General features: G+C 46.3%; 1 protein-coding gene across 2 annotated transcripts in view; it reads left to right on the top strand.

The window, feature by feature from the left end:
• SIDT1 (SID1 transmembrane family member 1) overlaps positions 1 to 27,542 on the top strand; it is a 294,206-nt gene that overhangs the window by 16,670 nt on the left and 249,994 nt on the right. For both annotated transcript variants that reach the window (XM_073668654.1, XM_073668653.1), the window contains exon 2: positions 10,419 to 10,725. In XM_073668654.1, coding sequence (XP_073524755.1) covers positions 10,537 to 10,725 — 189 coding nt within the window. In that variant the 5' untranslated portion in view covers positions 10,419 to 10,536. The remainder of the gene's footprint in view (positions 1 to 10,418; positions 10,726 to 27,542) is intronic.

Below are 27,542 nucleotides of genomic sequence, written 5' to 3'. Positions count from 1 at the left end.
TGATGATGTGCACACTGTGTATGATGATGTGCACACTGTGTGTGTGATGATGTGCACTCTGTGTGTATGATGATGTGCACACTGTGTGTGTATGATGATGTGCAGTCTGTGTGTATGATGATGTGCACTCTGTGTGTGTGGTGATGTGCACACTGTGTGTGTGATGATGTGCACACTGTGTGTGTATGATGATGTGCACTCTGTGTATGATGATGTGCACTCTGTGTGTGTGATGATGTGCACACTGTGTATGATGATGTGCACACTGTGTGTGATGATGTGCACTCTGTGTGTATGATGATGTGCACACTGTGTGTGTGATGATGTGCACACTGTGTGTGTATGATGATGTGCACACTGTGTATGATGATGTGCACTCTGTGTGTGTGATGATGTGCACTCTGTGTGTGTGTGATGATGTGCACACTGTGTATGATGATGTGCACTCTGTGTGTATGATGATGTGCACTCTGTGTGTATGATGAAGTGCACTCTGTGTGTGTGATGATGTGCACACTGTGTGTGTGTGATGATGTGCACTCTGTGTGTATGATGATGTGCACTCTGTGTGTATGATGATGTACACTCTGTGTGTATGATGATGTGCACACTGTGTGTGTATGATGATGTGCACACTGTGTGTGTGATGATGTGCACACTGTGTGTGTGATGATGTGCACACTGTGTATGATGATGTGCACACTGTGTGTATGATGATGTGCACTCTGTGTGTATGATGATGTGCACTCTGTGTGTATGATGATGTGCACTCTGTGTGTGTGATGATGTGCACACTGGGTGTATGATGATGTGCACTCTGTGTGTATGATGATGTGCACTCTGTGTGTATGATGATGTGCACTCTGTGTGTGTGATGATGTGCACACTGGGTGTATGATGATGTGCACTCTGTGTGTATGATGATGTGCAGTCTGTGTGTATGATGATGTGCACTCTGTGTGTATGATGATGTGCACTCTGTGTGTGTGATGATGTGCACACTGTGTGTATGATGATGTGCACTCTGTGTGTATGATGATGTGCACTCTGTGTGTGTGATGATGTGCACACTGTGTGTGATGATGTGCACACTGTGTGTGTGATGATGTGCACACTGTGTGTGTGATGATGTGTACACTGTGTGTGTGATGATGTGCACACTGTGTATGATGATGTGCACACTGTGTATGATGATGTGCACTCTGTGTGTGTGATGATGTGCACACTGTGTATGATGATGTGCACACTGTGTGTATGATGATGTGCACTCTGTGTGTGTGATGATGTGCACACTGTGTATGATGATGTGCACACTGTGTATGATGATGTGCACACTGTGTGTATGATGATGTGCACTCTGTGTGTGTGATGATGTGCACACTGTGTGTGATGATGTGCACACTGTGTATGATGATGTGCACACTGTGTGTATGATGATGTGCACTCTGTGTGTGTGATGATGTGCACACTGTGTGTATGATGATGTGCACTCTGTGTGTATGATGATGTGCACTCTGTGTGTGTGATGATGTGCACACTCTGTGTGATGATGTGCACACTGTGTGTGATGATGTGCACACTGTGTGTATGATGATGTGCACACTGTGTGTATGATGATGTGTACACTGTGTGTGTGATGATGTGCACACTGTGTATGATGATGTGCACTCTGTGTGTGTGATGATGTGCACACTGTGTATGATGATGTGCACACTGTGTGTATGATGATGTGCACTCTGTGTGTGTGATGATGTGCACACTGTGTGTGTGATGATGTGCACACTGTGTGTGTGATGATGTGCACTCTGTGTGTGTGATGATGTGCACACTGTGTGTATGATGATGTGCACTCTGTGTGTGTGATGATGTGCACACTGTGTGTGTGATGATGTGCACACTGTGTGTGTGATGATGTGCACACTGTGTGTGTGATGATGTGCACTCTGTGTGTGAGATGATGTGCACACTGTGTGTGATGATGTGCACTCTGTGTGTGTGATGATGTGCACACTGTGTGTGTGATGATGTGCACACTGTGTGTGTGATGATGTGCACTCTGTGTGTGAGATGATGTGCACACTGTGTGTGATGATGTGCACTCTGTGTGTGATGATGTGCACTCTGTGTGTGATGATGTGCACACTGTGTGTGTGATGATGTGCACACTGTGTGTGTATGATAATGTGCACACTGTGTGTATGATGATGTGCACTCTGTGTGTGTGATGATGTGCACACTGTGTATGATGATGTGCACTCTGTGTGTATGATGATGTGCACTCTGTGTGTATGATGATGTGCACTCTGTGTGTATGATGATGTGCACTCTGTGTGTGTGATGATGTGCACACTGTGTGTGTATGATGATGTGCACACTGTGTATGATGATGTGCACTCTGTGTGTGTGATGATGTGCACTCTGTGTGTGTGTGATGATGTGCACTCTGTGTGTATGATGATGTGCACTCTGTGTGTATGATGATGTGCACTCTGTGTGTGTGATGATGTGCACACTGTGTGTGTGTGATGATGTGCACTCTGTGTGTATGATGATGTGCACTCTGTGTGTATGATGATGTGCACACTGTGTGTGTGATGATGTGCACACTGTGTGTGTATGATGATGTGCACACTGTGTGTATGATGATGTGCACTCTGTGTGTGATGATGTGCACACTGTGTATGATGATGTGCACACTGTGTGTGTGATGATGTGCACTCTGTGTGTATGATGATGTGCACACTGTGTGTGTATGATGATGTGCAGTCTGTGTGTATGATGATGTGCACTCTGTGTGTGTGGTGATGTGCACACTGTGTGTGTGATGATGTGCACACTGTGTGTGTATGATGATGTGCACTCTGTGTGTATGATGATGTGCACTCTGTGTGTGTGATGATGTGCACACTGTGTATGATGATGTGCACACTGTGTGTGATGATGTGCACTCTGTGTGTATGATGATGTGCACTCTGTGTGTATGATGATGTGCACTCTGTGTGTATGATGATGTGCACTCTGTGTGTGTGATGATGTGCACACTGTGTGTGTATGATGATGTGCACACTGTGTATGATGATGTGCACTCTGTGTGTGTGATGATGTGCACTCTGTGTGTGTGTGATGATGTGCACACTGTGTATGATGATGTGCACTCTGTGTGTATGATGATGTGCACTCTGTGTGTATGATGATGTGCACTCTGTGTGTGTGATGATGTGCACACTGTGTGTGTGTGATGATGTGCACTCTGTGTGTATGATGATGTGCACTCTGTGTGTATGATGATGTACACTCTGTGTGTATGATGATGTGCACACTGTGTGTGTATGATGATGTGCACACTGTGTGTGTGATGATGTGCACACTGTGTGTGTGATGATGTGCACACTGTGTATGATGATGTGCACACTGTGTGTATGATGATGTGCACTCTGTGTGTATGATGATGTGCACTCTGTGTGTATGATGATGTGCACTCTGTGTGTGTGATGATGTGCACACTGGGTGTATGATGATGTGCACTCTGTGTGTATGATGATGTGCACTCTGTGTGTGTGATGATGTGCACACTGGTGTATGATGATGTGCACTCTGTGTGTATGATGATGTGCACTCTGTGTGTATGATGATGTGCACTCTGTGTGTATGATGATGTGCACTCTGTGTGTGTGATGATGTGCACACTGTGTGTATGATGATGTGCACTCTGTGTGTATGATGATGTGCACTCTGTGTGTGTGATGATGTGCACTCTGTGTGTATGATGATGTGCACACTGGGTGTATGATGATGTGCACACTGTGTGTATGATGATGTGCACTCTGTGTGTGTGATGATGTGCACACTGTGTATGATGATGTGCACTCTGTGTGTGTGATGATGTGCACTCTGTGTGTATGATGATGTGCACACGGTGTGTATGTGGATGTGCAGTCTGTGTGTATGATGATGTGCACTCTGTGTGTGTGATGATGTGCACACTGTGTGTGTGATGATGTGCACACTGTGTGTGTATGATGATGTGCACTCTGTGTGTATGATGATGTGCACTCTGTGTGTTTGATGATGTGCACACTGTGTGTGATGATGTGCACACTGTGTGTGTATGATGATGTGCACTCTATGTGTATGATGATGTGCACTCTGTGTGTGTGATGATGTGCACACTGTGTGTGTATGATGATGTGCACACTGTGTGTGTGATGATGTGCACTCTGTGTGTATGATGATGTGCACTCTGTGTGTATGATGATGTGCACACTGTGTGTATGATGATGTGCACTCTGTGTGTGTGATGATGTGTACACTGTGTGTGTGATGATGTGCACACTGTGTGTATGATGATGTGCACTCTGTGTGTGTGATGATGTGCACACTGTGTATGATGATGTGCACACTGTGTGTGTATGATGATGTGCACACTGTGTGTATGATGATGTGCAGTCTATGTGTATGATGATGTGCAGTCTGTGTGTATGATGATGTGCACACTGTGTATGATGATGTGCACACTGTGTGTGTATGATGATGTGCACACTGTGTGTATGATGATGTGCACTCTGTGTGTGTGATGATGTGCACACTGTGTATGATGATGTGCACACTGTGTGTGTATGATGATGTGCACACTGTGTGTATGATGATGTGCAGTCTGTGTGTATGATGATGTGCAGTCTGTGTATGATGATGTGCACACTGTGTGTATGATGATGTGCACACTGTGTATGATGATGTGCACTCTGTGTGTATGATGATGTGCACTCTGTGTGTATGATGATGTGCACTCTGTGTGTGTGATGATGTGCACAATGTGTATGATGATGTGCACACTGTGTGTATGATGATGTGCACTCTGTGTGTGTGATGATGTGCACACTGTGTGTGATGATGTGCACACTGTGTGTATGATGATGTGCACTCTGTGTGTGTGATGATGTGCACACTGTGTATGATGATGTGCACACTGTGTATGATGATGTGCACTCTGTGTGTGTGATGATGTGCACACTGTGTATGATGATGTGCACACTGTGTGTATGATGATGTGCACTCTGTGTGTGTGATGATGTGCACACTGTGTGTGTGATGATGTGCACACTGTGTGTGTGATGATGTGCACTCTGTGTGTGTGATGATGTGCACACTGTGTATGATGATGTGCACTCTGTGTGTGATGATGTGCACACTGTGTGTGTGATGTGCACACTGTGTGTGTGATGATGTGCACTCTGTGTGTGTGATGATGTGCACACTGTGTATGATGATGTGCACTCTGTGTGTGTGATGATGTGCACACTGTGTGTGTGATGATGTGCACACTGTGTGTGTATGATAATGTGCACACTGTGTGTATGATGATGTGCACTCTGTGTGTGTGATGATGTGCACACTGTGTATGATGATGTGCACTCTGTGTGTGTGATGATGTGCACTCTGTGTGTATGATGATGTGCACTCTGTGTGTATGATGATGTGCACTCTGTGTGTATGATGATGTGCACTCTGTGTGTGTGATGATGTGCACACTGTGTGTGTATGATGATGTGCACACTGTGTATGATGATGTGCACTCTGTGTGTGTGATGATGTGCACTCTGTGTGTGTGTGTGATGATGTGCACTCTGTGTGTATGATGATGTGCACTCTGTGTGTATGATGATGTGCACTCTGTGTGTGTGATGATGTGCACACTGTGTGTGTGTGATGATGTGCACTCTGTGTGTATGATGATGTGCACTCTGTGTATGATGATGTGCACTCTGTGTGTGTGATGATGTGCACACTGTGTGTGTGATGATGTGCACACTGTGTGTGTATGATGATGTGCACACTGTGTGTATGATGATGTGCACTCTGTGTGTGTGATGATGTGCACACTGTGTATGATGATGTGCACACTGTGTGTGTGATGATGTGCACTCTGTGTGTATGATGATGTGCACACTGTGTGTGTATGATGATGTGCAGTCTGTGTGTATGATGATGTGCACACTGCGTGTGTGATGATGTGCACACTGTGTGTGTATGATGATGTGCACTCTGTGTGTATGATGATGTGCACTCTGTGTGTGTGATGATGTGCACACTGTGTATGATGATGTGCACACTGTGTGTGATGATGTGCACTCTGTGTGTATGATGATGTGCACTCTGTGTGTATGATGATGTGCACTCTGTGTGTATGATGATGTGCACTCTGTGTGTGTGATGATGTGCACACTGTGTGTGTGTGATGATGTGCACTCTGTGTGTATGATGATGTGCACACTGTGTGTGTATGATGATGTGCAGTCTGTGTGTATGATGATGTGCACACTGTGTGTGTATGATGATGTGCACACTGTGTATGATGATGTGCACTCTGTGTGTGTGATGATGTGCACTCTGTGTGTATGATGATGTGCACTCTGTGTGTGTGATGATGTGCACACTGTGTGTGTGTGATGATGTGCACTCTGTGTGTATGATGATGTGCACTCTGTGTGTATGATGATGTGCACTCTGTGTGTGTGATGATGTGCACACTGTGTGTGTGTGATGATGTGCACTCTGTGTGTATGATGATGTGCACTCTGTGTGTATGATGATGTACACTCTGTGTGTATGATGATGTGCACACTGTGTGTGTATGATGATGTGCACACTGTGTGTGTGATGATGTGCACACTGTGTGTGTGATGATGTGCACACTGTGTATGATGATGTGCACACTGTGTGTATGATGATGTGCACTCTGTGTGTATGATGATGTGCACTCTGTGTGTATGATGATGTGCACTCTGTGTGTGTGATGATGTGCACACTGGGTGTGTGATGATGTGCACTCTGTGTGTATGATGATGTGCACTCTGTGTGTATGATGATGTGCACTCTGTGTGTGTGATGATGTGCACACTGGGTGTATGATGATGTGCACTCTGTGTGTATGATGATGTGCACTCTGTGTGTATGATGATGTGCACTCTGTGTGTATGATGATGTGCACTCTGTGTGTGTGATGATGTGCACACTGTGTGTGTATGATGATGTGCACACTGTGTATGATGATGTGCACTCTGTGTGTGTGATGATGTGCACTCTGTGTGTGTGTGTGATGATGTGCACTCTGTGTGTATGATGATGTGCACTCTGTGTGTATGATGATGTGCACTCTGTGTGTGTGATGATGTGCACACTGGGTGTATGATGATGTGCACTCTGTGTGTATGATGATGTGCACTCTGTGTGTATGATGATGTGCACTCTGTGTGTGTGATGATGTGCACACTGTGTGTATGATGATGTGCACACTGTGTGTGTGATGATGTGCACTCTGTGGGTATGATGATGTGCACACTGTGTGTATGTTGATGTGCACACTGTGTGTATGATGATGTGCACTCTGTGTGTGTGATGATGTGCACACTGTGTATGATGATGTGCACTCTGTGTGTGTGATGATGTGCACACTGTGTGTATGATGATGTGCACTCTGTGTGTATGATGATGTGCACTCTGTGTGTGTGATGATGTGCACTCTGTGTGTATGATGATGTGCACACTGGGTGTATGATGATGTGCACACTGTGTGTATGATGATGTGCACTCTGTGTGTGTGATGATGTGCACACTGTGTATGATGATGTGCACTCTGTGTGTGTGATGATGTGCACTCTGTGTGTATGATGATGTGCACACGGTGTGTATGTGGATGTGCAGTCTGTGTGTATGATGATGTGCACACTGTGTGTGTATGATGATGTGCACACTGTGTGTATGATGATGTGCACTCTGTGTGTGTGATGATGTGCACACTGTGTGTGTGATGATGTGCACACTGTGTGTGTATGATGATGTGCACTCTGTGTGTTTGATGATGTGCACACTGTGTGTGATGATGTGCACACTGTGTGTGTATGATGATGTGCACTCTGTGTGTGTGATGATGTGCACACTGTGTGTGTATGATGATGTGCACACTGTGTGTGTGATGATGTGCACTCTGTGTGTATGATGATGTGCACTCTGTGTGTATGATGATGTGCACACTGTGTATGATGATGTGCACACTGTGTGTATGATGATGTGCACTCTGTGTGTGTGATGATGTGTACACTGTGTGTGTGATGATGTGCACACTGTGTGTATGATGATGTGCACTCTGTGTGTATGATGATGTGCACACTGTGTATGATGATGTGCACACTGTGTGTATGATGATGTGCACTCTGTGTGTGTGATGATGTGTACACTGTGTGTATGATGATGTGCAGTCTGTGTGTATGATGATGTGCAGTCTGTGTGTATGATGATGTGCAGTCTGTGTGTATGATGATGTGCAGTCTGTGTGTATGATGATGTGCACACTGTGTATGATGATGTGCACACTGTGTGTGTATGATGATGTGCACTCTGTGTGTGTGATGATGTGCACACTGTGTATGATGATGTGCACTCTGTGTGTGTGATGATGTGCACACTGTGTATGATGATGTGCACACTGTGTGTGTATGATGATGTGCACACTGTGTGTATGATGATGTGCAGTCTGTGTGTATGATGATGTGCAGTCTGTGTATGATGATGTGCACACTGTGTGTGTATGATGATGTGCACACTGTGTATGATGATGTGCACTCTGTGTGTATGATGATGTGCACTCTGTGTGTGTGATGATGTGCACTCTGTGTGTGTGATGATGTGCACACTGTGTGTATGATGATGTGCACACTGTGTGTGTGATGATGTGCACTCTGTGGGTATGATGATGTGCACACTGTGTGTGTGATGATGTGCACACTGTGTGTATGATGATGTGCAGTCTGTGTGTATGATGATGTGCAGTCTGTGTGTGTGATGATGTGCACTCTGTGTGTGTGATGATGTGTACACTGTGTGTATGATGATGTGCAGTCTGTGTGTATGATGATGTGCAGTCTGTGTGTGTGATGATGTGCACTCTGTGTGTGTGATGATGTGCACACTGTGTGTATGATGATGTGCACACTGTGTGTGTGATGATGTGCACTCTGTGGGTATGATGATGTGCACACTGTGTGTATGTTGATGTGCACACTGTGTGTATGATGATGTGCACTCTGTGTGTGTGATGATGTGTACACTGTGTGTATGATGATGTGCAGTCTGTGTGTATGATGATGTGCAGTCTGTGTGTATGATGATGTGCAGCCTGTGTGTATGATGATGTGCACACTGTGTATGATGATGTGCACACTGTGTGTGTATGATGATGTGCACACCCTGTGTATGATGATGTGCACTCTGTGTGATGATGTGCACACTGTGTATGATGATGTGCACACTGTGTATGATGATGTGCAGTCTGTGTGTATGATGATGTGCACACTGTTTATGATGATGTGCACACTGTGTGTGTATGATGATGTGCACACTGTGTATGATGATGTGCAGTCTGTGTGTATGATGATGTGCAGTCTGTGTGTATGATGATGTGCACACTGTTTATGATGATGTGCACACTGTGTGTTTATGATGATGTGCACACTGTGTGTGTATGATGATGTGCACACTGTGTGTATGATGATGTGCACTCTGTGTGTGTGATGATGTGCACACTGTGTATGATGATGTGCACACTGTGTGTGTATGATGATGTGCACACTGTGTGTATGATGATGTGCAGTCTGTGTGTATGATGATGTGCACACTGTGTATGATGATGTGCACACTGTGTGTGTATGATGATGTGCACACTGTGTATGATGATGTGCACACTGTGTGTATGATGATGTGCAGTCTGTGTGTATGATGATGTGCACACTGTGTGTGATGATGTGCACACTGTGTGTGTATGATGATGTGCACACTGTGTATGATGATGTGCACACTGTGTATGATGATGTGCACTCTGTGTGTATGATGATGTGCACTCTGTGTGTGTGATGATGTGCACACTGTGTGTATGATGATGTGCACACTGTGTGTGTGATGATGTGCACTCTGTGTGTATGATGATGTGCACACTGTGTGTGTGATGATGTGCACACTGTGTTTGATGATGTGCACTCTGTGTGTATGATGATGTGCACACTGTGTATGATGATGTGCACACTGTGTGTATGATGATGTGCACTCTGTGTGTGTGATGATGTGCACACTGTGTGTGTATGATGATGTGCACACTGTGTGTGTATGATGATGTGCACTCTGTGTGTATGATGATGTGCACTCTGTGTGTGTGATGATGTGCACACTGTGTATGATGATGTGCACACTGTGTGTGTATGATGATGTGCACTCTGTGTGTATGATGATGTGCACTCTGTGTGTGTGATGATGTGCACACTGTGTGTGTATGATGATGTGCACACTGTGTGATACTTTGGATGATGTATTATAGAGCTGTAGACACAGGACTGACACATTGGTTCAGACTGTTTCCCCCTGTTTTGCAGACATGTTATGATCCGGAGCAGCTGCGAGCAGATATTTATTAGTATTGGACTGTTCCACTCCATGGAGAGGGGTCGCCATCTGCTGTGACGACACTGTGGCTCAGGACTCCTCAGGACGATGGAGGGTGTAGTATCGCCCGTCTTCTGCCCGGGGTTCCTCATCTTTATAACATTGGTGCAGTTCGCCAGCGGAGTCAGTCGGCCGACAGACATCAAACCGGCGCAGATCGGCAAGTTTTACTCTGGACGTATTGACAGGAACATCGAGGAGGTCTACGCCTTTAATTACACCAGCAAGTCCGGCAAGGTAGGCAGCCGTCATCTATGGGGGCATCATGGTGCGCACCAGTCACCTCCAGAGCTGCATCCATACTTCTGCAGGTGTCTGAGATATTGGTGATAGAAGAGGCCTCTGGCAGAACAGTGATTGCAGCTCTGGCTGTGACTGGAGCAGAGGGGACATATTAGAGATATATATCTACATATTTCTGTGCTCTAACAGCAGCACAGAGTATCTCAGAGGAGAAGTGCGCAGCTCGTGGGTCAGCGTCCGCTCCATTCATGTGAAGATGTCAGTGAGGACCGGGCTGCGGGAAATGGCGACATATAGGGGGAGCTCTGGAAAGAGCAGTAAGCTGTTCATGTGCTGGGTCACAGATGGAGAGTTACACTGTGGATGAAGCAGTACAGAGTATTTCAGGAAAAGAATCTGGGGACATAATGGTGGGTCACAGGCTGTAAAGTGTAGGTTCCACCAGCAGCGCAGAGTATTTCAGAGGCATGTTAATCTTGTGGAGTTACATAGTGGAAGGAGAATTGTCTTTCAGCAGCACAGAGTATTTCATGAGAGGAATGAGCCGGTCTTCGGGGAGGTCACAGGCTGGGAGATACAGGTTCATCCAGCAGCACAGAGTACTTCAGGAAAGGGGGAGAGCTGGTCTTCTGAGAGGCTCTTGACTAGAAGTTACAAAGTGGTTGAAGCAGAGTCCTCAGCAGCACAGAGTATTTCAGGAGCCTGCACCTACTTCAGTAGTAGTGGTCTCCCAGCCCCGAGCCCACCCGTTAAGGATGCTGTAACTCTCAGTCCTCTGCGGTACCGCCTCTGCGCTGCCGCCATCACTGCCTCTGCGCTGCCGCCATCACCGCCTCTGCGCTGCCGCCATCACCGCCTCTGCGCTGCCGCCATCACCGCCTCTGCTCTGCCACCATCACCGCCTCTGCGCTGCCGCCATCACCGCCTCTGCTCTGCCACCATCACCGCCTCTGCGCTGCCGCCATCACCGCCTCTGCGCTGCCGCCATCACCGCCTCTGCGCTGCCGCCATCACCGCCTCTGCTCTGCCGCCATCACCGCCTCTGCGCTGCCGCCATCACCGCCTCTGCGCTGCCGCCATCACCGCCTCTGCGCTGCTGCCATCACCGCCTCTGCTGCCTCTGCGCTGCCGCCGTCAATGCCTCTGCGCTGCCGCCGTCACCGCCTCTTCGTTGCCCCCATCGCCACCTCTGCGCTGCCGCCATCGCCGCCTCTGCGCTGCCGCCATCACTGCCTCTGCTCTGCCGCCATCCCCGCCTCTGCGCTGCCGCCATCACTGCCTCTGCTCTGCCGCCATCCCCGCCTCTGCGCTGCCGCCATCACCGCCTCTGCACTGGCGCCATCGCCGCCTCTGCTCTGCCGCCATCGCCACTTTTGCGCTGCCGCCATCGCCGCCTCTGCTCTGCCGCCATCGCCTCCTCTGCTCTGCCGCCATCACCGCCTCTGCGCTGCCGCCATCACCGCCTCTGCTCTGCCACCATCACCGCCTCTGCGCTGCCGCCATCACCGCCTCTGCTCTGCCACCATCACCGCCTCTGCGCTGCCGCCATCACCGCCTCTGCGCTGCCGCCATCACCGCCTCTGCTGCCTCTGCGCTGCCGCCGTCACCGCCTCTGCGCTGCCGCCGTCACCGCCTCTTCGTTGCCCCCATCGCCACCTCTGCGCTGCCGCCATCGCCGCCTCTGCGCTGCCGCCATCACTGCCTCTGCTCTGCCGCCATCCCCGCCTCTGCGCTGCCGCCATCACTGCCTCTGCTCTGCCGCCATCCCCGCCTCTGCGCTGCCGCCATCACCGCCTCTGCACTGGCGCCATCGCCGCCTCTGCTCTGCCGCCATCGCCACTTTTGCGCTGCCGCCATCGCCGCCTCTGCTCTGCTGCCATCGCCTCCTCTGCTCTGCCGCCATCGCCGCCTCTGCGCTGCCGCCATCCCCGCCTCTGCGCTGCCGCCATCCCCGCCTCTGCTCTGCCGCCATCACCGCCTCTGCCCTGCCACCATCACGGCCTCTGCTCTGCCGCCATCGCCGCCTCTGCGCTGCCGCCATCACCGCCTCTGCTCTGCCGCCATCGCCGCCTCTGCTCTGCCGCCATCACCGCCTCTGCCCTGCCACCATCACGGCCTCTGCTCTGCCGCCATCCCCGCCTCTGCTCTGCCGCCATAGCCGCCTCTGCGCTGCCGCCATCCCCGCCTCTGCTCTGCCGCCATCCCCGCCTCTGCTCTGCCGCCATCACCGCCTCTGCCCTGCCACCATCACGGCCTCTGCTCTGCCGCCATCCCCGCCTCTGCTCTGCCGCCATAGCCGCCTCTGCTCTGCCGCCATCGCCGCCTCTGCGCTGCCGCCATCACCGCCTCTGCTCTGCCGCCATCGCCGCCTCTGCTCCAGCACTCAATAACATCTCGTTAGCCTCTTCTGGTTATTGGCAAGGTGTCCGGGATCGCCGAAACTTATTATCTGGCGTCCTGTATGACAGGTGGCCGTACGCAGCACTCCTGCTGACCACACAACCTGCCGCAGATGTAGCAGAGCTGATTAGGTCTGCGGAGAAGCAGAAGCTTGAAATGCAAACTCATCTCTTCTGCATCGTACAAGGTCAGCTCCACTATGTCAGGCGTATGAGTAATGTGTCTTCTCGATGGCCGGACGCGAGCTTGGATCTGTGCTTGATCACGGGGTGTGGATGGGCAGTTGTGGGATCTGGGGTCTTATAATGCCCCCCATGGCTGCCATCTTATTACTGAGGCTTATAGGGCGTAGGCGTACACAAAATAATTCCAGCGAGTAATCAGAGGACGCAGCGTCAAGGATAATAACGAGTAAAAACAGAACAATTGGGAAAAAAAACTTCTCCCAAAGCGAAAAAGAATGTAAAAAACGATATAAAAGACAATAAAATACGACATCATTGGTATCGACACGTCCGTAACGACCCGAGCAAAGAAGTGCTCCCCTTATTGTACCGGCACGGTGAGCGCTGGGGGTCGCAGCTCGTCTCACAAGGAACAATCGTGACGACTACGGGGTCGGGACCTCAGAACGTCAGCGCCTCCCGCAAAACACAAAAACCAGCACCAAAAAGAGCGAAAAGCTCCGGAGAACGGCCACACGACAACGGACCCCCCACCGGAGAGCCTGAACGCAGGATTGCTGTATTTTGCCCATCGGGGGTCTTTCGCTTCGTGTCGCTCTTCACACCCCACATTCTTCAGTCACGGGAACATTCCTCCGCTGTCAGTACAGCGGCCTCATACGGCGCGCGGCCTCCAGCACTGGGATTACAGTACGGTGAAAATGGCGCACAAGATACTCCAAATCGGGGGGGGGGAAGTCTCGCACTGGATAAACATGGCGTAACCAATGAGTGCGACCGTCACGGGAGTCGGTGTACGGTACATTTACCGCTCCCACGGCGGTGTGACGTCAGCCGGCCTCCAGGCAGGGCCCGTGGTGTAAGAACCGGCCGGGAGATCTCTGGAAAATCTGATTATTGGGTTATTCATGGAAACTAATTACAGATCCGCGGGACGGTTCAGTTATCTGCGGCGCTATTCTGTACCTTTTTCGCCTGTATACTCTTTGGGGTAGCTGCATCGGACGGCGCTCCTTACTTCTTGGAACTGAACATTGATTACCTGCTGCCTATGCAGAGCGCAGCAGTAGGGATGCATTTGTCAGCCGCTGCTGTTCTCTGTGTAAGCAGCAACCAAGATAAGAAATGTTTAATGAACTTGTCTTCTCAGCTGCTGCCTATGCAGAGTGCAGCAGCCAATTATCAATTCATCTCCACTGCTGTGCCCTGCATAGGCAGCCAACGAAATGACAAAATATGAGCAGCTAATGAACGAAGACAGTACAGAGTCATGTACAATTTCGTCTTCATTCATTACTAAGCGTTTTTACATTTTTACCCTTTTTCTAACCCAGATTAGGGTTAGGGTTAGGATGACGGATAATGTTAGGGTAAAAAGTAATAAAATATATCTAACAATGTAGAACTTTTTATTTATTTTTTTTAAATCGTGTTTGATTTGACTTGCTGCCTACAATCCACGGCGGACTCTATATACCGGGAGTGAATGGGCTTTGTCAGGGAGCTGCATACATAATACGGGCCCTTTAGATGTACCCGCACCTGTTAGTGTCAGGTAAAAGCCTCTCCGGGGCACAAGCTTATCTCCTTTCTTGGTGTCTGTCACTTTAAGCCACAAGGAAGGAATGTGAATGATGGCGAAACTGGCGACTACTCCACCCAGCAGACGTTTCCTGCAGTATTACACCGCTGGCGCCTCAGGCCGCACTTACTGCTGGGAAAAGAGACTTTTAGGGTTTTCATGGGCCGCTGTGGTGCCCCCTAATGACGCTGATTTCACGCATTGGACTCACAGTATTAGCTCTCAGCCATGGCTCTATTTCTGATCCTACAGTCGTCTTTCATTTGAGCTTTTGCAGCTGCTGCTTGGCATTGAGCGCTGCTGCTCTGTATCCCCCAGGTCTTCCCCAGCTCCCCCCCATTGCATCTGACCGGCGCCCGACATTGCATCCTTCATCAACCGTCCGGGCTGCCGGCTTCTCGCTGCTTTTCTGCTGGATCCTCCCCCGTCACTGACGGCCGAAATGTCCGTTATATAACATATTGCAATCCGCCGCAGATGTAGCAGAGCTGATTAGTACTGCAGTCCGCTCACAGAGCAGCGACCGCCGCACATTCACTCTGATCTCCACACAGGAGAGAAATGCTCCCCGGAAGCCCTGCTGCTTCAGTGTCTGTGCACAACCTGTGCTGGTGACTTGGAAAAGCCATTGTTTATGTATACAGTGACTGCACCAGCAGAATAGTGAGCACAGCTCTGGAGTATAATACTGGAGGTAACTCAGGATCAGTAATGTAATGTATGTACACAGTGACTGCACCAGCAGAATAGTGAGCACAGCTCTGCAGTATAATACTGGAGGTAACTCAGGATCAGTAATGTAATGTATGTACACAGTGACTGCACCAGCAGAATAGTGAGCACAGCTCTGCAGTATAATACTGGAGGTAACTCAGGATCAATAATGTAATGTATGTACACAGTGACAGCACCAGCAGAATAGTGAGTGCAGCACTGGAGTATAATACAGGATGTAACTCAGGATCAGTAATGTAATGTATATACACAGTGACTGCACCAGCAGAATAGTGAGTGCAGCTCTGGGGTATAATACAGGATGTAACTCAGGATCAGTAATGTAATGTATGTACACAGTGACTGCACCAGCAGAATAGTGAGTGCAGCTCTGGAGTATAATACTGGAGGTAACTCAGGATCAGTAATGTAATGTATGTACACAGTGACTCCACCAGAAGAATAGTGAGTGCAGCTCTGGAGTATAATACAGGATGTAACTCATGATCAGTAATGTAATGTATGTACACAGTGACTGCACCAGCAGAATAGTGAGTGCAGCTCTGGGGTATAATACAGGATGTAACTCAGGATCAGTAATGTAATGTATGTACACAGTGACTGCACCAGCAGAATAGTGAGTGCAGCTCTGGAGTATAATACAGGATGTAACTCAGGATCAGTAATGTAATGTATGTACACAGTGACTGCACCAGCAGAATAGTGAGTGCAGCTCTGGGGTATAATACAGGATGTAGCTCAGGATCAGTATTGTAATGTATGTACACAGTGACTGCACCAGCAGAATAGTGAGAGCAGCTCTGGAGTATAATACAGGAGGTAACTCAGGATCAGTAATGTAATGTATGTACACAGTGACTCCACCAGCAGAATAGTGAGTGCAGCTCTGGAGTATAATACAGGAGGTAACTCAGGATCAGTAATGTAATGTATGTACACAGTGACTGCACCAGCAGAATACTGAGTGCAGCTCTGGAGTATAATACAGGAGGTAACTCAGGATCAGTAATTTAATGTATGTACACAGTGACTCCACCAGCAGAATAGTGAGTGCAGCTCTGGAGTATAATACAGGATGTAACTCAGGATCAGTAATGTAATGTATGTACACAGTGACTCCACCAGCGGAATAGTGAGTGCTGCTCTGGAGTATAATACAGGAGGTAACCCAGGATCAGTAATGTAATGTATGTACACAGTGACTGCACCAGCAGAATAGTGAGTGCAGCTCTGGAGTATAATACAGGATGTAAATCAGGATCAGTACAGGATCAGTAATGTAATGTATGTACACAGTGACTCCACCAGCAGAATAATGAGTGCAGCTCTGGAGTATAATACAGGATGTAACTCAGGATCAGTAATGTAATGTATGTACACAGTGACTGCACCAGCAGAATAGTGAGTGCAGCTCTGGGGTATAATACAGGATGTAACTCAGGATCAGTAAAGGATCAGTAATGTAATGTATGTACACAGTGACTCCACCAGCAGAATAATGAGTGCAGCTCTGGAGTATAATACAGGATGTAACTCAGGATCAGTAATGTAATGTATGCACACAGTGACTGCACCAGCAGAATAGTGAGCGCAGCTCTGGAGTATAATACAGGATGTAACTCAGGATCAGTAATGTAATGTATGTACACAGTGACTGCACCAGCAGAATAGTGAGTGCAGCTCTGGAGTATAATACAGGATGTAAGTCAGGATCAGTAATGTAATGTATGTACACAGTGACTGCACCAGCAGAATAGTGAGTGCAGCTCTGGGGTATAATACAGGATCAGTACAGGATCAGTAATTTAATGTATGTACACTGTGACTGCACCAGCAGAATAGTGAGTGCAGCTCTGGAGTATAATACAGGATGTAACTCAGGATCAGTAATGTAATGTATGTACACAGTGACTGCACCAGCAGAATAGTGAGTGCAGCTCTGGGGTATAATACAGGATGTAACTCAGGATCAGTAATGTAATGTATGTACACAGTGACTGCACCAGCAGAATAGTGAGTGCAGCTCTGGGGTTTAATACAGGATGTAACTCAGGATCAGTAATGTAATGTATGTACACAGTGACTGCACCAGCAGAATAGTGAGTGCAGCTCTGGGGTATAATACAGGAGGTAACTAAGGATCAGTACAGGATCAGTAATGTATGTACACAGTGACTGCACCAGCAGAATAGTGAGTGCAGCTCTGCAGCATAATACAGCATGTTACTCAGGATCAGTAATGTATGTACACAGTGACTGCACCAGCAGAATAGTGAGTGCAGCTCTGGAGTATAATACAGGATGTAACTCAGGATCAGTAATGTAATGTATGTACACAGTGACTGCAGCAGCAGAATAGTGAGTGCAGCTGTGGAGTATAATACAGGATGCAACTCAGGATCAGTAATGTAATGTATGTACACAGTGACTGCACCAGCAGAATAGTGAGTGCAGCTCTGGGGTATAATACAGGAGGTAACTCAGGATCAGTAATGTAATGTATGTACACAGTAACTGCACCAGCAGAAAAGTGAGTGCAGCTCTGGAGTATAATACAGGAGGTAACTCAGGATCAGTAATGTAATGTATGTACACAGTGACTGCACCAGCAGAATAGTGAGTGCAGCTCTGGAGTATAATACAGGAGGTAACTCAGGATCAGTAATGTAATGTATGTACACAGTGACTGCACCAGCAGAATAGTGAGTGCAGCTCTGGAGTATAATACTGGAGGTAACTCAGGATCAGTAATGTAATGTATGTACACAGTGACTGCACCAGCAGGATAGTGAGCGCAGCTCTGGAGTATAATACAGGATGTAACTCAGGATCAGTAATGTAATGTATGTACACAGTGACTGCACCAGCAGAATAGTGAGCGCAGCTCTGGAGTATAATACTGGAGGTAACTCAGGATCAGTAATGTAATGTATGTACACAGTGACTGCACCAGCAGAATAGTGAGCGCAGCTCTGGAGTATAATACAGGATGTAACTCAGGATCAGTATTGTGATGTATGTACACAGTGACTGCACCAGCAGAATAGTGAGTGCAGCTCTGGAGTATAATACAGGATGTAACTCAGGATCAGTAATGTAATGTGTGTACACAGTGACTGCACCAGCAGAATAGTGAGTGCAGCTCTGGAGCATAATACAGGATGTAAATCAGGATCAGTACAGGATCAGTAATGTAATGTATGTACACAGTGACTGCACCAGCAGAATAGTGAGAGCAGCTCTGGAGTATAATACAGGAGGTAACTCAGGATCAGTAATGTAATGTATGTACACAGTGACTGCACCAGCAGAATAGTGAGTGCAGCTCTGGAGTATAATACAGGAGGTAACTCAGGATCAGTAATGTAATGTATGTACACAGGGACTCCACCAGCAGAATAGTGAGTGCAGCTCTGGAGTATAATACAGGATGTAACTCAGGATCAGTAATGTAATGTATGTACACAGTGACTGCACCAGCAGAATAGTGAGTGCTGCTCTGGAGTATAATACAGGAGGTAACTCAGGATCAGTAATGTAATGTATGTACACAGGGACTCCACCAGCGGAATAGTGAGTGCTGCTCTGGAGTATAATACAGGAGGTAACCCAGGATCACTAATGTAATGTATGTACACAGTGACTGCACCAGCAGAATAGTGAGTGCAGCTCTGGAGTATAATACAGGATGTAACTCAGGATCAGTAATGTAATGTATGTACACAGTGACTGCACCAGCAGAATAGTGAGTGCAGCTCTGGAGGATAATACAGGAGGTAACTCAGGATCAGTAATGTAATGTATGTACACAGTGACTGCACCAGCAGAATAGTGAGCGCAGCTCTGGAGGATAATACAGGATGTAACTCCGGATCAGTAATGTAATGTATGTACACAGTGACTGCACCAGCAGAATAGTGAGCGCAGCTCTGGAGGATAATACAGGATGTAACTCCGGATCAGTAATGTAATGTATGTACACAGTTACTGTACCAGCAGAATAGTGAGCGCAGCTCTGGAGTATAATACAGGAGGTAACTCAGGATCAGTAATGTAATGTATGTACACAGTGACTGCACCAGCAGAATAGTGAGTGCAGCTCTGGAGTATAATACAGGATGTAACTCAGGATCAGTAATGTAATGTATGTACACAGTGACTGCACCAGCAGAATAGTGAGTGCAGCTCTGGAGTATAATACAGGATGTAACTCAGGATCAGTAATGTAATGTATGTACACAATGACTGCACCAGCAGAATAGTGAGTGCAGCTCTGGAGTACAATACAAGAGGTAACTCAGGATCAGTAATGTAATGTATGTACATAGTGACTGCACCAGCAGAATAGTGAGTGCAGCTCTGGAGTATAATACAGGAGGTAACTCAGGATCAGTAATGTAATGTATGTACACAGTGACTGCACCAGCAGAATAGTGAGTGCAGCTCTGGAGTATAATACTGGAGGTAACTCAGGATCAGTAATGTAATGTATGTACACAGTGACTGCACCAGCAGGATAGTGAGCGCAGCTCTGGAGTATAATACAGGATGTAACTCAGGATCAGTAATGTAATGTATGTACACAGTGACTGCACCAGCAGAATAGTGAGCGCAGCTCTGGAGTATAATACTGGAGGTAACTCAGGATCAGTAATGTAATGTATGTACACAGTGACTGCACCAGCAGAATAGTGAGCGCAGCTCTGGAGTATAATACAGGATGTAACTCAGGATCAGTATTGTGATGTATGTACACAGTGACTGCACCAGCAGAATAGTGAGTGCAGCTCTGGAGTATAATACAGGATGTAACTCAGGATCAGTAATGTAATGTGTGTACACAGTGACTGCACCAGCAGAATAGTGAGTGCAGCTCTGGAGCATAATACAGGATGTAAATCAGGATCAGTACAGGATCAGTAATGTAATGTATGTACACAGTGACTGCACCAGCAGAATAGTGAGAGCAGCTCTGGAGTATAATACAGGAGGTAACTCAGGATCAGTAATGTAATGTATGTACACAGTGACTGCACCAGCAGAATAGTGAGTGCAGCTCTGGAGTATAATACAGGAGGTAACTCAGGATCAGTAATGTAATGTATGTACACAGGGACTCCACCAGCAGAATAGTGAGTGCAGCTCTGGAGTATAATACAGGATGTAACTCAGGATCAGTAATGTAATGTATGTACACAGTGACTGCACCAGCAGAATAGTGAGTGCTGCTCTGGAGTATAATACAGGAGGTAACTCAGGATCAGTAATGTAATGTATGTACACAGGGACTCCACCAGCGGAATAGTGAGTGCTGCTCTGGAGTATAATACAGGAGGTAACCCAGGATCACTAATGTAATGTATGTACACAGTGACTGCACCAGCAGAATAGTGAGTGCAACTCTGGAGTATAATACAGGATGTAACTCAGGATCAGTAATGTAATGTATGTACACAGTGACTGCACCAGCAGAATAGTGAGTGCAGCTCTGGAGGATAATACAGGAGGTAACTCAGGATCAGTAATGTAATGTATGTACACAGTGACTGCACCAGCAGAATAGTGAGCGCAGCTCTGGAGGATAATACAGGATGTAACTCCGGATCAGTAATGTAATGTATGTACACAGTGACTGCACCAGCAGAATAGTGAGCGCAGCTCTGGAGGATAATACAGGATGTAACTCCGGATCAGTAATGTAATGTATGTACACAGTTACTGTACCAGCAGAATAGTGAGCGCAGCTCTGGAGTATAATACAGGAGGTAACTCAGGATCAGTAATGTAATGTATGTACACAGTGACTGCACCAGCAGAATAGTGAGTGCAGCTCTGGAGTATAATACAGGATGTAACTCAGGATCAGTAATGTAATGTATGTACACAGTGACTGCACCAGCAGAATAGTGAGTGCAGCTCTGGAGTATAATACAGGATGTAACTCAGGATCAGTAATGTAATGTATGTACACAATGACTGCACCAGCAGAATAGTGAGTGCAGCTCTGGAGTACAATACAAGAGGTAACTCAGGATCAGTAATGTAATGTATGTACATAGTGACTGCACCAGCAGAATAGTGAGTGCAGCTCTGGAGTATAATACAGGAGGTAACTCAGGATCAGTAATGTAATGTATGTACACAGTGACTGCACCAGCAGAATAGTGAGTGCAGCTCTGGAGTATAATACAGGATGTAAATCTGGATCAGTACAGGATCACTAATGTAATGTATGTACACAGTGACTCCACCAGCAGAATAATGAGTGCAGCTCTGGAGTATAATACAGGATGTAACTCAGGATCAGTAATGTAATGTATGTACACAGTGACTGCACCAGCAGAATAGTGAGCACAGCTCTGGAGTATAATACAGGATGTAACTCAGGATCAGTAATGTAATGTATGTACACAGGGACTCCACCAGCGGAATAGTGAGTGCTGCTCTGGAGTATAATACAGGAGGTAACCCAGGATCACTAATGTAATGTATGTACACAGTGACTGCACCAGCAGAATAGTGAGTGCAGCTCTGGAGTATAATACAGGATGTAACTCGGGATCAGTAATGTAATGTATGTACACAGTGACTGTACCAGCAGAATAGTGAGTGCAGCTCTGGAGGATAATACAGGAGGTAACTCAGGATCAGTAATGTAATGTATGTACACAGTGACTGCACCAGCAGAATAGTGAGCGCAGCTCTGGAGGATAATACAGGATGTAACTCCGGATCAGTAATGTAATGTATGTACACAGTGACTGCACCAGCAGAATAGTGAGCGCAGCTCTGGAGGATAATACAGGATGTAACTCCGGATCAGTAATGTAATGTATGTACACAGTTACTGTACCAGCAGAATAGTGAGCGCAGCTCTGGAGTATAATACAGGAGGTAACTCAGGATCAGTAATGTAATGTATGTACACAGTGACTGCACCAGCAGAATAGTGAGTGCAGCTCTGGAGTATAATACAGGATGTAACTCAGGATCAATAATGTAATGTATGTACACAGTGACTGCACCAGCAGAATAGTGAGTGCAGCTCTGGAGTATAATACAGGATGTAACTCAGGATCAGTAATGTAATGTATGTACACAATGACTGCACCAGCAGAATAGTGAGTGCAGCTCTGGAGTACAATACAGGAGGTAACTCAGGATCAGTAATGTAATGTATGTACATAGTGACTGCACCAGCAGAATAGTGAGTGCAGCTCTGGAGTATAATACAGGAGGTAACTCAGGATCAGTAATGTAATGTATGTACACAGTGACTGCACCAGCAGAATAGTGAGTGCAGCTCTGGAGTATAATACAGGATGTAAATCTGGATCAGTACAGGATCACTAATGTAATGTATGTACACAGTGACTCCACCAGCAGAATAATGAGTGCAGCTCTGGAGTATAATACAGGATGTAACTCAGGATCAGTAATGTAATGTATGTACACAGTGACTGCACCAGCAGAATAGTGAGCACAGCTCTGGAGTATAATACAGGATGTAACTCAGGATCAGTAATGTAATGTATGTACACAGTGACTGCACCAGCAGAATAGTGAGTGCAGCTCTGGAGTATAATACAGGATGTAACTCAGGATCAGTAATGTAATGTATGTACACAGTGACTGCACCAGCAGAATAGTGAGTGCAGCTTGGAGTATAATACAGGATGTAACTCAGGATCAGTACAGGATCAGTAATGTAATGTATGTACACAGTGACTGCACCAGCAGAATAGTGAGTGCAGCTCTGGGGTATAATACAGGATGTAACTAAGGATCAGTACAGGATCAGTAATTTAATGTATGTACACTGTGACTGCACCAGCAGAATAGTGAGTGCAGCTCTGGAGTATAATACAGGATGTAACTCAGGATCAGTAATGTAATGTATGTACACAGTGACTGCACCAGCAGAATAGTGAGTGCAGCTCTGGGGTATAATACAGGAGGTAACTCAGGATCAGTAATGTAATGTATGCACACAGTGACTGCACCAGCAGAATAGTGAGTGCAGCTCTGGAGTATAATACAGGATGTAACTCAGGATCAGTAATGTAATGTATGTACACAGTGACTGCACCAGCTGAATAGTGAGTGCAGCTCTAGAGTATAATACAGGATGTAACTCAGGATCAGTAATGTAATGTATGTACACAGTGACTGCACCAGCAGAATAGTGAGTGCAGCTCTGGGGTATAATACAGGAGGTAACTCAGGATCAGTAATGTAATGTATGCACACAGTGACTGCACCAGCAGAATAGTGAGCGCAGCTCTGGAGTATAATACAGGATGTAACTCAGGATCAGTAATGTAATGTATGTACACAGTGACTGCACCAGCAGAATAGTGAGCGCAGCTCTGGAGTATAATACAGGATGTAACTCAGGATCAGTAATGTAATGTATGTACACAGTGACTGCACCAGCAGAATAGTGAGTGCAGCTCTGGAGTATAATACAGGATGTAACTCAGGATCAGTAATGTAATGTATGTACACAGTGACTGCACCAGCAGAATAGTGAGTGCAGCTCTGGAGTATAATACAGGATGTAACTCAGGATCAGTAATGTAATGTATGTACACAGTGACTGCACCAGCAGAATAGTGAGTGCAGCTCTGGAGTATAATACAGGATGTAAGTCAGGATCAGTAATGTAATGTATGTACACAGTGACTGCACCAGCAGAATAGTGAGTGCAGCTCTGGGGTATAATACAGGATCAGTACAGGATCAGTAATTTAATGTATGTACACTGTGACTGCACCAGCAGAATAGTGAGTGCAGCTCTGGAGTATAATACAGGATGTAACTCAGGATCAGTAATGTAATGTATGTACACAGTGACTGCACCAGCAGAATAGTGAGTGCAGCTCTGGAGTATAATACAGGATGTAGCTCAGGATCAGTAATGTAATGTATGTACACAGTGACTGCACCAGCAGAATAGTGAGTGCAGCTCTGGGGTATAATACAGGATGTAACTCAGGATCAGTAATGTAATGTATGTACACAGTGACTGCACCAGCAGAATAGTGAGTGCAGCTCTGGAGTATAATACAGGATGTAGCTCAGGATCACTAATGTAATGTATGTACACAGTGACTCCACCAGCAGAATAATGAGTGCAGCTCTGGAGTATAATACAGGATGTAACTCAGGATCAGTAATGTAATGTATGTACACAGTGACTGCACCAGCAGAATAGTGAGCACAGCTCTGGAGTATAATACAGGATGTAACTCAGGATCAGTAATGTAATGTATGTACACAGGGACTCCACCAGCGGAATAGTGAGTGCTGCTCTGGAGTATAATACAGGAGGTAACCCAGGATCACTAATGTAATGTATGTACACAGTGACTGCACCAGCAGAATAGTGAGTGCAGCTCTGGAGTATAATACAGGATGTAACTCGGGATCAGTAATGTAATGTATGTACACAGTGACTGTACCAGCAGAATAGTGAGTGCAGCTCTGGAGGATAATACAGGAGGTAACTCAGGATCAGTAATGTAATGTATGTACACAGTGACTGCACCAGCAGAATAGTGAGCGCAGCTCTGGAGGATAATACAGGATGTAACTCCGGATCAGTAATGTAATGTATGTACACAGTGACTGCACCAGCAGAATAGTGAGCGCAGCTCTGGAGGATAATACAGGATGTAACTCCGGATCAGTAATGTAATGTATGTACACAGTTACTGTACCAGCAGAATAGTGAGCGCAGCTCTGGAGTATAATACAGGAGGTAACTCAGGATCAGTAATGTAATGTATGTACACAGTGACTGCACCAGCAGAATAGTGAGTGCAGCTCTGGAGTATAATACAGGATGTAACTCAGGATCAATAATGTAATGTATGTACACAGTGACTGCACCAGCAGAATAGTGAGTGCAGCTCTGGAGTATAATACAGGATGTAACTCAGGATCAGTAATGTAATGTATGTACACAATGACTGCACCAGCAGAATAGTGAGTGCAGCTCTGGAGTACAATACAGGAGGTAACTCAGGATCAGTAATGTAATGTATGTACATAGTGACTGCACCAGCAGAATAGTGAGTGCAGCTCTGGAGTATAATACAGGAGGTAACTCAGGATCAGTAATGTAATGTATGTACACAGTGACTGCACCAGCAGAATAGTGAGTGCAGCTCTGGAGTATAATACAGGATGTAAATCTGGATCAGTACAGGATCACTAATGTAATGTATGTACACAGTGTCTCCACCAGCAGAATAATGAGTGCAGCTCTGGAGTATAATACAGGATGTAACTCAGGATCAGTAATGTAATGTATGTACACAGTGACTGCACCAGCAGAATAGTGAGCACAGCTCTGGAGTATAATACAGGATGTAACTCAGGATCAGTAATGTAATGTATGTACACAGTGACTGCACCAGCAGAATAGTGAGTGCAGCTCTGGAGTATAATACAGGATGTAACTCAGGATCAGTAATGTAATGTATGTACACAGTGACTGCACCAGCAGAATAGTGAGTGCAGCTTGGAGTATAATACAGGATGTAACTCAGGATCAGTACAGGATCAGTAATGTAATGTATGTACACAGTGACTGCACCAGCAGAATAGTGAGTGCAGCTCTGGGGTATAATACAGGATGTAACTAAGGATCAGTACAGGATCAGTAATTTAATGTATGTACACTGTGACTGCACCAGCAGAATAGTGAGTGCAGCTCTGGAGTATAATACAGGATGTAACTCAGGATCAGTAATGTAATGTATGTACACAGTGACTGCACCAGCAGAATAGTGAGTGCAGCTCTGGGGTATAATACAGGAGGTAACTCAGGATCAGTAATGTAATGTATGCACACAGTGACTGCACCAGCAGAATAGTGAGTGCAGCTCTGGAGTATAATACAGGATGTAACTCAGGATCAGTAATGTAATGTATGTACACAGTGACTGCACCAGCTGAATAGTGAGTGCAGCTCTAGAGTATAATACAGGATGTAACTCAGGATCAGTAATGTAATGTATGTACACAGTGACTGCACCAGCAGAATAGTGAGTGCAGCTCTGGGGTATAATACAGGAGGTAACTCAGGATCAGTAATGTAATGTATGCACACAGTGACTGCACCAGCAGAATAGTGAGCGCAGCTCTGGAGTATAATACAGGATGTAACTCAGGATCAGTAATGTAATGTATGTACACAGTGACTGCACCAGCAGAATAGTGAGCGCAGCTCTGGAGTATAATACAGGATGTAACTCAGGATCAGTAATGTAATGTATGTACACAGTGACTGCACCAGCAGAATAGTGAGTGCAGCTCTGGAGTATAATACAGGATGTAACTCAGGATCAGTAATGTAATGTATGTACACAGTGACTGCACCAGCAGAATAGTGAGTGCAGCTCTGGAGTATAATACAGGATGTAACTCAGGATCAGTAATGTAATGTATGTACACAGTGACTGCACCAGCAGAATAGTGAGTGCAGCTCTGGAGTATAATACAGGATGTAAGTCAGGATCAGTAATGTAATGTATGTACACAGTGACTGCACCAGCAGAATAGTGAGTGCAGCTCTGGGGTATAATACAGGATCAGTACAGGATCAGTAATTTAATGTATGTACACTGTGACTGCACCAGCAGAATAGTGAGTGCAGCTCTGGAGTATAATACAGGATGTAACTCAGGATCAGTAATGTAATGTATGTACACAGTGACTGCACCAGCAGAATAGTGAGTGCAGCTCTGGAGTATAATACAGGATGTAGCTCAGGATCAGTAATGTAATGTATGTACACAGTGACTGCACCAGCAGAATAGTGAGTGCAGCTCTGGGGTATAATACAGGATGTAACTCAGGATCAGTAATGTAATGTATGTACACAGTGACTGCACCAGCAG

Source organism: Phyllobates terribilis, unplaced genomic scaffold (assembly GCF_046119375.1).
Source record: "Phyllobates terribilis strain yellow unplaced genomic scaffold, ASM4611937v1 Scaffold_2__4_contigs__length_985480577, whole genome shotgun sequence".
Classification (NCBI taxonomy): Eukaryota; Metazoa; Chordata; class Amphibia; order Anura; family Dendrobatidae; genus Phyllobates; species Phyllobates terribilis.
Note: the sequence above shows the minus strand (reverse complement) of the source record. Positions and strands in the feature narration are given on the sequence as shown.